The sequence below is a fragment of the Microcaecilia unicolor genome, chromosome 3, assembly GCF_901765095.1.
Source record: "Microcaecilia unicolor chromosome 3, aMicUni1.1, whole genome shotgun sequence".
NCBI lineage: Eukaryota > Metazoa > Chordata > Amphibia > Gymnophiona > Siphonopidae > Microcaecilia > Microcaecilia unicolor.
In genome coordinates this window covers 460,598,260-460,612,309 of record NC_044033.1, presented here as the reverse complement: position 1 = coordinate 460,612,309, position 14,050 = coordinate 460,598,260, and the positions used below count along the sequence as shown (strand labels likewise).

The 14,050-nt window shown below is 42.3% G+C and overlaps 1 protein-coding gene across 1 annotated transcript in view; it reads right to left on the bottom strand.

Moving 5' to 3' along the window:
- Positions 1 to 14,050, bottom strand: part of LOC115464803 (GDNF family receptor alpha-like) — an 83,949-nt gene that overhangs the window by 15,734 nt on the left and 54,165 nt on the right. Inside the window, exon 5 of the mRNA XM_030195163.1 lies at positions 6,238 to 6,568. Coding sequence (XP_030051023.1) covers positions 6,238 to 6,568 — 331 coding nt within the window. The remainder of the gene's footprint in view (positions 1 to 6,237; positions 6,569 to 14,050) is intronic.

The following is a 14,050-nucleotide window of genomic DNA, read 5'->3' as shown; positions in this document are numbered from 1 at the left end:
AGCCTGAATTGTGGTAAAACAAACAGAGGGTACCTGAAAGTTTGGCTAGAAGTAGGGTACAGTGGAACCAAGTCATTAGCACAAAGGCATCTACTTAGTTGACTGCAAGTTGTGCCAGAGCTGCAGGAGAAAGGGAAAAGCTAATCAAATTTAGGCTTTTATAAACTTCATATTCCCCAAAGGTCCTGAGTGGTATACAACTTAAAGAAGCCAATTACAACATTGGGAAAATACAAGTTAAAAATAAATACAGTGGATATATATGGTTAAAAAACATTACAAAAAAAGGGTTTTGACAGCTTACAGAATGAGTTATAAGATCTTTTCTGCCTAATGGTCAGGGGAAGGCTATTTCAAAGAAGTACAGATTGAAAAAGAAAAGAGTTATGCAAATGCCATTTATAAGAAAGTAGACTCCCTTAGCAGATCAAAAACTAAGTAACTTCCAGTCTTGAGAACAAAAGGCATGAGCTGAGTTTGTTCTGTTCAGTAAGACAATCACATGCTCAGAAGATTGGTCATAAAAAGCTTAAAAAAAACAATACATGAAATGTTATGAATGTTCTGTGTTCTGACTGGGAGCCAGTGAAGATTTATCAGGAGGGGGAGTGACCCTTTCATACCATTTGCATCTAAAGATCAGTCTTGCAGCTGTGTTCTGAAGAAGTTGGAGCCTACTTAATAACTTTTATGAAATGTCAACATGGACAAAATTATCATAATCTAAATGAGATAAAATTAACAGCTGAACAGGGCAAAATGTTTCTCGAGAAACTAAGACTGGATCAGTCTGAGTTACTTAAGTTTAAAGAAAACTTTCCTTGTTAGGGATTATTAATTTGAGGTTCAAAAGAAAAAGTGTGAAATCTAAAATTTCCAGAACCCTGGAAGTTTCTTTGACCTGCAACTGTTCATCATGACCCAATAAAATAGATTGAGGTATGCCTGACAGAATTACTAAAACCATAATATTTTAGTCTTATCATCATTTAACTTTAACAAATGTGAGCTTGCCCAGTTTTTAATGTTATTGATGCTACTAGTTTTCTCACTATAAGTACTGTGTGACACTAGCGGCAACAGCAGGATGTTCTCTCCAAGTGCAAAATGCGTATATATACCTCTGCACATGAAGGAATGTTCCTCAGTGGGTACAGTTATCTCTCTCCATCAGGAGCCCAATTTTACTATCTTTGAGACACAGCTCCTGATTCTACTGTGCCTCAGGCACAGAAGATAAATATTTAAATACCACCACCACCACCTTCTCCACCCCCCCCCCCCCCACCCATCCACAACATATCCATGAGGGCAGGGCAGACCATCAGAGGCACCCTGGCAAGGTGAGTGTGCAGCATTGTCCCCCAGGATCCCAGCACCATTCATGTGCAAGCACCATACATAAGTAGAGTCACATGCAGTGAGTTACCTTTGTTGTTGCATTGTTTTTCATAAGAAAGAAAAAAAACCCATTGCTGAAATCATAATGTATACAATATACAATAGAAACTAATTATGGGGCCCCTCTACTAACCATGCAATGTTAAACTGAGTGGTCCTCCCCCCCTCCCCCCCCCCCCCCCCCCGCATCCTGGCCCATGCCTACACATTGATGAGAATGTTGGCAGCAGCTCACTAAAGTACACTGTGCCACCACAGTATATCAAATTCATTACTTTTTGTCCTTTACCTGCTTTACTAAACTGCCCATCCTTACTTCCCTAAACTCAAAAGTAGACAATGCGTTCACATGAATATATATTGTATTGGACTGTAATGGGGTAAATGGTCTCGTCACTGGGATATGCTGCTGAATAGCAGCTTAAAACATGGAGAAATCCCGTCTGTGACTCAGATCATCATTGACTAAAAAAAACCCTCCTATCTACATCTGCATTTATATTGACTTTTGTAGTAGTTTTTCATTTTTTTCTTTATAGTGAATCGGTTGTAGGGATGTTCACCCTTTGTGTTATGAAAATATATACCCAGGTAGGACTCAAGCAAAATAATCGGCAACTAAGCATGTACTTATCAATAGTGGTCACACTTAACTGAAGGTATAGCTGATCCCGACAGTCACCAGTTTCGCTACTGCTTTCTCAAGGGATCTGTGCCAGTGTGTACCTGCTTGTTCGCCCTTCACTGTTGCCAATTTGGGCATTAGGCTGACTTGCTAGTGTAGTAACATCAAGTATTGGAGATGTTGTAAGTTTTTGAACCATCTGAATAGAACTTTAAGATTGAGATTAGCAAAATGAGATCTTTTAGCTAGAGTAACTTACAGCTTTGTAGTGGATTTTCCAAGAAAGTTTCATAGAAGGGTCCTTCCATTTATGCCAAGCCCTTTCCAAATGGCGATGGTCTTGTTTTAATTTCTTTAATTCCTGGGAATATCATGGAGAAGATTGCCTAACAATAACTGTTTTTCTCATACAGAGGTGCAATAAATTTTTAGGATTTAATGATTGAATCATCCCAGTTAGATACCATGATTGTGGGGTTTGAATAGTCTGTGTTGCTGAGAAAACCTGGTATAGAGTTTACCATAGAGCAGACGAGGACCTCTGCACACTGTAGAGGGAGTAAAAGCTGCTGGAAAAAGAGGTACAATGTAAAGTTTGGATTAACTGGGAGAAAGGCAGGAAGTCTGGGAGAAGGTGTGCAAAAGGAAGGTATTGTTCTATAAACTGTGTGGGACTAAACCACTTTCTAAGCCAGCCCCTGTAAGTTTAGAAAGAGGAAGCCCAAAGTTTTAAAGTGGGAAATACCTCATTATGGTGTTTATGTTTAAATAAAGAAGTTATATAGTATCTGGACACCTTGATCTTAGCCGTTGGGATCCTGACCAAGAATCCTGAAGTAGAAATGGAGGAAGGAAGCATGGGGATAACAGCACCCCCATAGCCCACCTCTTCAGTGCTGCTTTCGGCACCTAACTCTTACCTTTCAGGAAATCTAGACTGCCCCAATTTGACGGCCCCTATCAGACTGACTGTTCACTTGTCCTTTAGATTGTAAGCTCTTTGAGCAGGGATTGTCTTTCTATGTTAAATTGTACAGCGCTGCGTAACCCTAGCAGCGCTTTAGAAATGTTAAGTAGTAGTAGTAGCCAGTGGGAATCACTAAGGCTATGGCGGAATACACCTGGATTACTCTAAAATCTTTACAGTCAATATTCAACAGGACTCACCTGGGTTACTTCGGAAGTTTCCTGGATAAGGCCTTAACTTTTAAGTTCTGTTCCAGCAAGTGAATAAATTTTGGCCAGACATCTCAGTGTTTGGTGAAAAGTTGTCTGTTTAAAAATTAACCAAAGTCAAAGGAATGACAGGTGTTGAATCAACTTTTAGCTGGATAGTGGTGATATTCAACCACTCCCCATTTAAAGTTATCAGGATAGGTCAGCTGCAGATATAGAAGGCCTAAAATACCCTGATAAAGATACCTGGATATCTTTAATTAGTGATATAATCAATGGCACTGACTTATTGGAACAAATTACTGAATATCTAGTCAAGGGCCTTTTTTATCAAGTCGCATTAGTACTTCCCATGCGGCAATGTCAAAGTGAATGGGCTTTGTCAGCATTTCTGCATTGGAAGCCACTAGCGTGGCTTGATAAAAGCGGCCTTAAGGTAACTGGATAACTTATGTGGTTAACTTTAATGGGATAGAATATCAGTCTTGTTGACTTCATCTTCACTTCCTCATTTCATTCTTTCTTGAATTTGAATATATTTGTGCCCCTACCACGTGCCTTGTGAAGTTGTTCCATATATCTACCAACCATACTGTGAAGAAATATATATATATTTTTTCTCAGTCTACCTTCTTGGAACCTGTTTTACATGCACAAAAGGACTTTTATAAAACATGTATACATGTATAAAAACTACATGCACCTATATTTTTGTGATCTGCAGGTAGGCATATCCAGGGGCAGGGTATGGGTAGACAGGAAGCAGAGTTTATAAAATAATATACTCCCACATGTACACCTTCTTTGGAGCAGCTGTGAATTTGCACTGTTTTGGATCAGGTTTATAATGGCAAATAAATGCCTATGTTGCCTTTATAAAATATGCTTCAAAATAAGGGTCTTTTTGGACTCCTCACAAAGACATTCTGTTATAAAATCAGTCCTAGAATGTGAGATCTCATTCTATATCAGGCTTGTCCAAGTGCACTCCTTGGACTGGCTTTCAGGGTATCTGTAATAAATATGCATAAGAAATAAATGTGCATGCCCACTATATCCATTGCATGCATATTCATTAGGGATATCCTAAAAACCTGGTCTGCTTGCAGCCTTCAAGGACTGAACTTGGACAAGGCTGTTCTAGACCTATGCTTCAGTGAAAAAGTGCTTCTTGTGTATTATTTATACTTTTGATATGTTTGAATGTATCTGATAAATTTCTCTCTCCAGTCCTTTTTGATAGCATCATGTGGAGGGGCATAATTGAACGGAAACGCCTATATCCATGGGCATTTATCTCCGAGAACGGGTCTGTGAAGGGGTGGGCTGAACCGTATTTTCGAAAAAATGGACGTTTTTGAGCTGGGCGTTTGTTTTTTTTAGCAATAATGGAAACTAAAAACGTCCAGCTCAAAAACGTCCTAATCCGAGCCATTTGGTCGTGGGAGGGGCCAGGATTGGTAGGACACCAACTGGGCACCCTAGGTCAGTGCGGTGGACTTCGGAAAAAGCTCCCACATCTTACCACGGGTGCTGAGCTCCCAACCCCCCTCCCCCAAAACCCACTACCCACAAATGTACAACACTACCATAGCTCTTAGGGGTAAAGGGGGCACCTACATGTGGGTACAGTGGGTTTTGGAGGCCTCCCATTTACCAGCACAAGTGTTACAGGTGGGGGGGATGGGCCTGGGGCCACCTGGCTGACGTGCACTGCGGTACCCACTAAAAGTGCTCCAGGGACCTGCATACACGCAGACCTCTAGGACTGGTTGCTGCTATATAACCTTGGCACACCAGTTGACACTTGAAGACTAATCTCTTCGAAAACGTCCTTTATTGGAATAACCGCCTTTACTCACAGTTAACTGCAGATCAGAGGTTGTGCCCCACTGGCAACGAGTCTCCCTGGTACTGAGATGAGCAGTAGGTCAGAGCTGGCAGAATGCTGTACAATGCCCTCTTTCAGCCACATTCAAGGGAAGAACTAAGTTGTCTAACGTGGCTAACACAGGAAAGGGAACTAAAACTGGCTTACAAAATTGGCCACTACCACATGGACTACAACAGGAAACACAACAGAGCACACTCTGACCCAGTAGGCAGGGGGAAAAGCACCATGGGAGAAGAGCCTACCAACTACCAACATCGTGAGACTGTAACACAAGCTAATGAAATCACGGAGCCCAATACCCTACACCCACCACAATGCAATGCTGATGTGACCCTGTAGGGCACCCGAGAGCCACATCTGACCCATGGAAAGGCTGTGAGAGGCTCAAACACATTCTGCTGTCATGGAGGTGGGTACCGCATTTGAGGTTGGCATACAGGCTGGGAAAAAAGTTTTTAAAGTGGGGTTTTTTTGGTGGGAGGGGGTTAGTGACCACTGGGGGAGTCCGGGGAGGTCATCCCCGATTCCGTCCAGTGGTCATCTGGGCAGTTGGAGCACTTTTTTGGGACTTGTTTGTGAAAAAAAAGGGTCCAAAAAAAAAGTGACCCAAAATCGCAGTAAAAATGCCTTTTTTTTTCGATTATCAGCTAAAGACGCCCATCTCTCCTCGGCTGATAACCACGCCCCAATTCAACCTCCACCATGCCTCCGACACGCCCCCGTCAACTTTATTTGTTTCTGCGACGGAGTGCAGTTGGAAACGCCCAAAATCGGCTTTTGATTATACCGATTTGGGTGCCTTTGCGAGACGAACGTCTATCTCCCGATTTAGGTCGCACTATAGGCGTTTTTCTCTTTCGAAAATAAGCTGGTAAGTTTGGTTTCAAGGAACTTATTTTGGTAGCCCTTTTCCAGAAGAAAGTAGTACAATAATGGCTACTAAGTTGCAAAAATCACTTGCTGATTTATGGTTGAAGTATATAAAAAAAGGTCTGAGAGGAAATATGCTGAGGATCCATTGATTTTTAATGTAATCCCACCAGAACACTAAGGCCAGCTTTAGCATGTCTTCACTATAAATGACATCAGAAAATGAATGCAAAACTTAAATAAGGATTGTCACTACCATTTATTCACTAACCTGCAAAATGTGTCCATCAGGCAGCTGTGAATTACGTTAAGACAAGGAGGGGAAGGATCCACATTAACAGCACATGGTGTGCTGTGAAGATTTTCCTTGGCTTGCTGGCAGGTGATATCGGATTGATCACAGTCACATAAAGCCAAAATCTGAGCAACATTAAATGGAATGTTTTCATAGAAAGCTCTTATTGCTACTTGGCATTGTTGCATGTCGCACTGATCTCCAGTCAGGGTGCAAGCTTTAATGCGAGGAGCCAATTGTTTATTACACATCGAATCTGAGACGCAAAGCATGGTAGCATCTAAACAGGATCGAGGGCCTTTGTAATCTAAAGAGAGAGAAATCATTTGAAAATCATGTATCATTAACAAACTGAAAAGCTCACTTGTGTTATATTTGAGATACAATTCTAACAATTAAAAAGCAGCAGTGCCCAAGCTGTCTGAGCAACTCCTTAAAAACCTTATATATTTCATTGGGTTCTATGGAACTGAAGAGGACTGCTACATCATTTTTCTGAAATGACTGTAGAAACAGTATGAGGACCAATAAAACACGTCAAGGCTTAGGCCCATTCTCCATTCTTGTAATAATAGAAAGCTTCCTTGGCTTTATCTTCACATTCTTGCAAATAAGGATCCTTTGTGCTTATCCCATGATTTCTTGAAAAATCTATTACTGTTTTCCCCTACATCACTTCCATTGACAAGTTGTTCCTTGCATCCACCACCTTTTCTGTGAAAAAATATTTCCTTCTATTCTATCCCTTTTTATCCTTATATAAATGGCTTTTTGTTTAAAAATATACTTTCCATTAGAAATGGTTGCTGCTTGTGCTTGTTTTTAATAATTGTGAGGTATTTGAATGTTTTGTCATATGTCACCTCTCCTCCTTTAGGATATACAGTTCATGTCACTTGTGGACTTATGATACAGACCAGGACTGAATTCCTGAGACATTCCATTGATCATTTCCATTTCCTTGGAGTAAACTCTGTCCTTTCCTCTCTGTATTTAGTAGTTTTTAAAGCTATGTATTTGGTCTATGTCTACATTTTTTATCTCATTTGTTAGGATTCTGTATGTTGAACTTAGTGCATCCATTGATTGCCCCTTTCTCTTTTATCCCGAATAATTTCATCATATTTGTGTGACATGATCCCCCTCTGGTAATACCTTTCACCTTGTATACTAACGTTGTATTAAAGATACTCCACTATCCTCTAACTTGACCACACTTCTGCTTTTATGAAGAGGGATAATGTCAAACTTCTACTAACTCAATTAGAGGGGCATTTTCGATATGACGTCTAAGTCCGACTTTGGACATTTTGCTAAAAACGTCCAAAATCTGAATAGAAAAGAAGGTCATTAAAAAAAAGTCTATCTTTTCAAGGTTCTGTGTTTTGGGTGTTTTGTTTTTTTGGTCCATTTTCAAAAAAACAACAATGCATAAGTGCCATTGGGATGTAGGAGGAGCCAATATTTTTAGTAAACTGGTTCCCCAGATATCCCAGGACAGCAATGGTGCACCCTAGAAGTCACTTCTGTGCACTTCATAAAAATGCTCTCAGGTACACATCTCACCTTTGCACCCTTATCTTGTCCCCTGAGCCCTCCAAAACCCACTACCCCTCACTGTACGCCACTACAATAGCCCGTATGGGTGAAGAGGACAGCTATATGTGAGTACAGTACAGTTTTGGTGACTTTGGGAGGGGTCATAGTTTCCACCACAAGTTTGACAGGTAGAGGGAGATAGGGACCTGAGTCCCCCACTCCATAGTGCACTGCACTGACCGCTGCACTATTCCAGGAACCTGCATGTTGCTCTAATAGAACTGACTATAACCTCTGAGGCTGTCTTAGAGGCGGTAAGTTATATTTTTATTCACATTTGGGGGGGGGGGGGATAGGAGGGGGTCAATGACCCCTAGGAGGATATTGGGGGGGTCACTTCTTATTCCCTCCAGTGGTCATTTACCAGCTTATAATCGAAAGTGATCGCCGGCCATCTTCCGACACAAATTGGGAGATGGCCGGCAATTTCTTAAAAGCGGCAAAATTGGTATAATCGAAAGCGGCATTTTTGACAGCATCGCCGCTTTCCCGTCGCTTCGACGGCGAAAGTTCAAGGGGGCGTGTTGGCGGGACATGGGCGGGCATGGGCGTGGCTACCAGATGGCCAGCTTTCGCCGATAATGAAAAAAAAAAAGCGGCGTTAAGCAGTATTTCGCCGGCTTTACTTGGTCCTTTTATTTTCACGACCAAGCCTCAAAAAGGTGCCCCAACTGACCAGATGACCACTGAAGGGAATGGGGATGACCTCCCCATACTCCCCCAGTGGTCACCAACCCCCTTCCATACTAAAAAAATAAAACTAAAAACCTTTTTTGCCAGCCTGTATGCCAGTCTCAAATGCCGTACCCACCTCCATGACAGCAGAATGTGTTGTATCCTCCGACAGCCTTTCCCTGGTTGCGATGTGGCTCTCAGGTGAGTGTGACACCTTTTCTGTTAGGTGCCCTGCAGATTCACATTAGCAATGCATTGTGGTGGGTGTAGGGTACTGGGCTCTACTCCCATGGTGGTTTTCCCCCCTGCTAACTGGGTCAGAATGTGCCCTGTTTTGTTTCCTGTTGTAGTCCATGCAGTAGTGCCCATTTTTGTAAGCCAGTTTTAGTTCCCTTTCCTGTGTTACCCACGTTAGAGAACGTAGTTCTTACCTTGAATGGTGCTGAAAGAGGGCATTGTACACCATTGTGCCAGCTCTGACCTACTGCTAATCTTAGTATTAGGGGACTCTTTGCCAGTGGGGCACAACCTCTGATCTGCAGTTAACTGTGAGTAAACGTGGTTATTTCAAGAAAGGACTTTTTCAGAGAGATTAGTCTTCAGGTGTGAACTGGTGTGCTAAAGTTATACAGCAGCAATAAGTCCTAGAGGCTGTATGCAGGTCCCTGGAGCAATTTTAGTGGGTGCAGTACATTTGTGGGTAGTGGGTTTGGGGGGCTCAGCTCCCAAAGTAAGGGAGCTATGCATGTGGGAGCTTTTCTGAAGTCCACCGCAGTGACCCCTAGGGTGGCTGATTGGTGTCCTGGCATGTCAGGGGGGCCAGTGCACTAAAAATGCTGGCTCCTCCCACGGTCAAATGCCTTGAATTTGGCCGGGGTTTGAGACGGCCGACATAACTTTCCATTATTGCTGAAAAACAAACCCGGCCATCTCAAACCCGACGAACTCCACGGCATTTGGCCGGGCTAAACTGTATTATCGAAAGAAAAGATGGCCGGCCATATTTTTCGATAATACGGTTCTGGCCAGCTGTAGCGCCGCCGCCAACATAGATCGCCGGTGATCTATTTGGCCGGCGACGTTCGATTATGCCCCTCTTAGGTGCCTAATTCGTTATAAAAACAGGTCTAGCTCAAAATATCTTAGTTTTAGTTCCTGGATGTTTTTGTTTTGTTCCATTGTGGCTGAAAAATGTCTAAGTGTTAGGAACACCCACGTCCCGTTCTTAACACGCCCCTGGCACGCCCCCTTTAAATCTGGATGCACTGCAGAAGAACAGCATAGAAAAACATCTGAAAAAATAGGTTTCAAAAATACTGATTTGGATGTTTTTCTCTTTTGAAAATGAGCCCCTTAGTATCCTAGGATGTTTCCCATCTGATTCCATTGCCCTTGTTCAATGGAACATTTTGCTGGTTCCATGTTAATTTGCTCTTCTTTAGATGGAATGATATCTACTCCTCTGCCTACTGTACATCACTTTCTTGCTTTATAGGTGAATACTTGGCAAAAGACGCTCATCCTTTACTGAGGTGATTTTTGCTAATATTCGTATACTCTTCCGTTTTATCATTCAGTTTTACAAGTCCACCTATATTTCTTCCTTTCATTAAGATATCTTTATAAAAGTAGTGCTATCTTTACTGCCTTCACTATCTTTTTCCATCCTTTGTATCTTTGCTGTCCTATCTACACTGCTTTTATTGACATATCAAGACGTTTTTCTTTGCTATCTCCTTTTCTAGATCCATTGCACATTTTCCCCTTATTCTATATATGGTGCTCAAATTCAGGTGCATGCCCAATTTGTGTACACAATTTAATTGAACTATGAGCCAATTAGTACCAATAATTCAATGCTATCAATTACCAGTGGTGGAATCAATTACCAGTTAAAATTAGGATGATGTTTAATTATGCAGTGTTTTGTAAAATTCTTAAAGCTTTTTTATTCTCAAAAATATGTATTAGATAAAAATTGATTATTCTAAATGTACTCATAATTTCAGTTCTTGGGAATGTTCAGTTTATTTCCTGTAAACCACATAGAACTCTATTTGGGGAAATTGTGGGGTAGAAGAAATTAGATTGAATTGATTTGAATTATTGGCATTAATTGGCACCAATTGGAATTTACGTGTGCATCTTTGTCAGCACATATAAAGATGTGAACATAAATTTTACATGCAAATCCAAAAGGGGGCATGGCCATGGGTGGGGCATGGGAGGGTCATGGGCATTCCTAGAATTTGTGCACAATTTTATAGAATAAGGCAGATTCGGGCCCAGTTTAGGAATGAGGATTTATACCAGTTTCAGTTGGCATAAATCCTTGTGCCTAAAATTGGGTGTATCCCGGCAGTAAGCGCTATTCTATTAACAGTGCCAAGCATCATTTATGGAATAGCGCTTAGGGGGAGTTTCTATATATGGTGCCTAGAAAATCCACACAGAAATCATTTTCGCCTAAGCGTATTCTATAAGATTTAGGTGTGATTTATAGAATGCACTTAGTTGATACCCCAGCACCTAAAACTATGTGCATCCATTTACACCAACAAAAATGTGGCGTAAATCCCTGCACAAAGATTTACGCTGACTGGGCCATTTTCTATGGCAGTGCACGTAAATTTCTGAATGCCCATGAAATGCCCATTTCCTTGCCTACTACCTGCCCATGGCTATACTCCTTTTGAACTGTGCACATTAGAATTTGGGCACAGTTCATTACAGAATACACTTAGCGAGTTATTCGTGTAAATTCTAATTATTGCCAATTATTTCTCATTATTGCTTAAGTGCTGTTAACAATGCTGATTGGCTTGTTAGCCAATTAAGTTACACGCATTGTTGTGAATACATTTAGATTTCAGCGTGGATCTCTAGGCGCGCTATACAGAATCCAGGAATTAGTGCTTATTTTTTTGGGCACCCAAATTTGGGTACCATTTATAGAATTTAATCCTTTGTGGGCATCTTTGAAATAGATTTCCACAGTTAAATAGAGGGTCCTTTTACCAAGCTGCAGGAAAAAGTTCCCTGCGGTAGAGGTGGGGGCCATTTTCCACACATGCCAGGGAACATTATAAAGCAGCAGGTAAAAAGCCTCTCCCCCAAAAAATGGCCACACAGTAAGATAAGTCTTACTACGTGGCTATGTGGTGGGAAGCACTTATCGCCACCCACTGAGGTGGCAGTAAGGGCTCCCGATGTAACCCGGCAATAATCGAGCAGCGCATAGCGATGCCTGGTTACTGCCAGGTTACTGTCATGCTAATCATTTCTAAGGTTTTAATTTTTTCCCCAGAAATGGTATGCACTCAACCCGGAAGTATTGCCAGCAGCTGCGTTGGGACGGCAGTAGTCCTGGAATAGCGTGCGGTAAGCCCATGTTGGGCTTACCGCCACTTCGTAAAAGGCCCCTCAGTGTCTACCCACAAAGTAACACAAAACTTTTCAAAACTTCCCTCTGTCTCTGCAGGATCAACTGGAGCACCATGGTGCATCAGAGCTGTCCAATGCATTTGACAGCTCAAACTCACAAACACAGAGTGATGCACAAAGGGGGATCCATGCAGTTCATTTGCATGTAATCCCCTTTTTTCATGGCTTGCTGTTTGCGAGTCTCTAAATTTTACCAAGGCATTCGTATTTTGTGACTGCCTTTGTGCATCAGGCCCCTAGAGTAATGTCAGAACAAAATATGTCCCAAGTGAAGGCACATATGATGCAAGGTTCAGGAAGAACCAATTGGGAGCTTATTAATCATACAGGTAATTTACTTGAAATGGACAGACTGTGCACAAAAAGAGCAATAAAGATCTAATGTCAGAGAGACACCACATGGAAAGGATATGCTCATAATTTGGGTTAATTTTCAAATTATTTTGGCATTTTTTGCCAAAGCTTTTCTATTTCTTTCAAGAAAATCATAAAATATTTTTGATTATAATATAAAAATAAGAATCGGTTGGATCGCTAGATGACCGAGGAGTAAAAACGGCGATCAGGGAAGACAAAGCCGTAACGGAGAGATTAAATTAATTCTTTGCTTTGGTCTTTACCGAGGAAGATTTGGGTGGGATTCCAGTGTCAGAAATGGTATTCGAAGCTGACGAGTCAGAGAAACTTAATGAATTCTCTGTAAACTTGGAGGATGTAATGGGGCAGTTCTACAAACTGTACAGTAGCAAATCTCCTGGACTGGATGATATTCATCCCAGAGTACTGATAGAAGTGAAAAATGAACTTGCGGAGCTATTGTTAATAATATGTCATTTATCCTTAAAATTGAGTGTGGTACCGAAGATTGGAGGGTGGCCAATGTAACGCCAATTTTTTAAAAAGGTTCCAGAGGAGATCCGGGAAATTATAGACCAGTGAGTCTGATGTCGGTGCTGGATGAAATGGTAGAGACTATTATAAAGAACAAAATTACAGAGCATATTCAAAAGCATGGATTAATGAGACAAAGTCAACATGGATTTAGTGACGGGAAACCTTGCCTCACCAATTTACTACATTTCTTTGAAGGAGTGAACAAACATGTGGATAAAGGTGAGCCGGTTGATATTGGGGGACAAAATTGAATGGGGCGCCCAAGTTTTCCTGGGGCTGTCCTCGCAGGACGGCTCTGTGAAGGGGCAGGGAAAGCCATATTATCAAAACAAGATGGACGTCCATCTTTCGTTTCGATAAGGCTGGGGACACCCAAATCTCAACACTTAGGTCGACCTTAGAGATGGTCGTCCCTAAGTCATCCTTAGAGATGTCGTACTCAGTTTTCTGCGATAATGGAAACCGAGGACGCCCATCTCAGAAACAACCAAATCCAAGCCATTTGGTTGTGGGAGGAGCCAGCATTCGTAGTGCATGGTCCCCCTGACATGCCAAGACACCAACCAGGCACCCTAGGAGGCACTGCAGTGGACTTCATAAATTGTTCCCAGGTGCATAGCTCCCTTACCTTGTGTGCTGAGCCCCCCAAAAACCCACTCCCCACAACTGTACACCACTACCATAGCCCTAAGAGGTAAAGGGGGGCACCTACACGTGGGTACAGTGGGTTTCTGGTGGGTTTTGAAGGGTTCACATTTACCACCACAAGTGTAACAGGTGGGCGGGGAATGAGCCTGGGTCCACCTGCCTGAAGTGCACTGCACCCACTAAAACTGTCCAGGGACCCGCATACTGCTGTCATGGAGCTGGGTATGACATTTGAGGCTGGCATAGAGGCTGGCAAAAAAATGTTTTTGGAGGGTGGGAGGGGGGTGGTGACCACTGGGGGAGTAAGGGGAGGTCATCCCCGATTCCTTCTGGTGGTCATCTGGTCAGTTCGGGCACCTTTTTGAGGCTTGGTCACAAGAAAAAATGGACCAAGCAAAGTCGGCCAAGTGCTCATCAGGGACGCCCTTCTTTCTTCCATTATCGGCCGAGGACGTCCATCTCTTAAGCATGCCACAGTCCCGCCTTCGCTATGCTGCCGACACACCCCCGTAAACTTTGGTCATCCCCG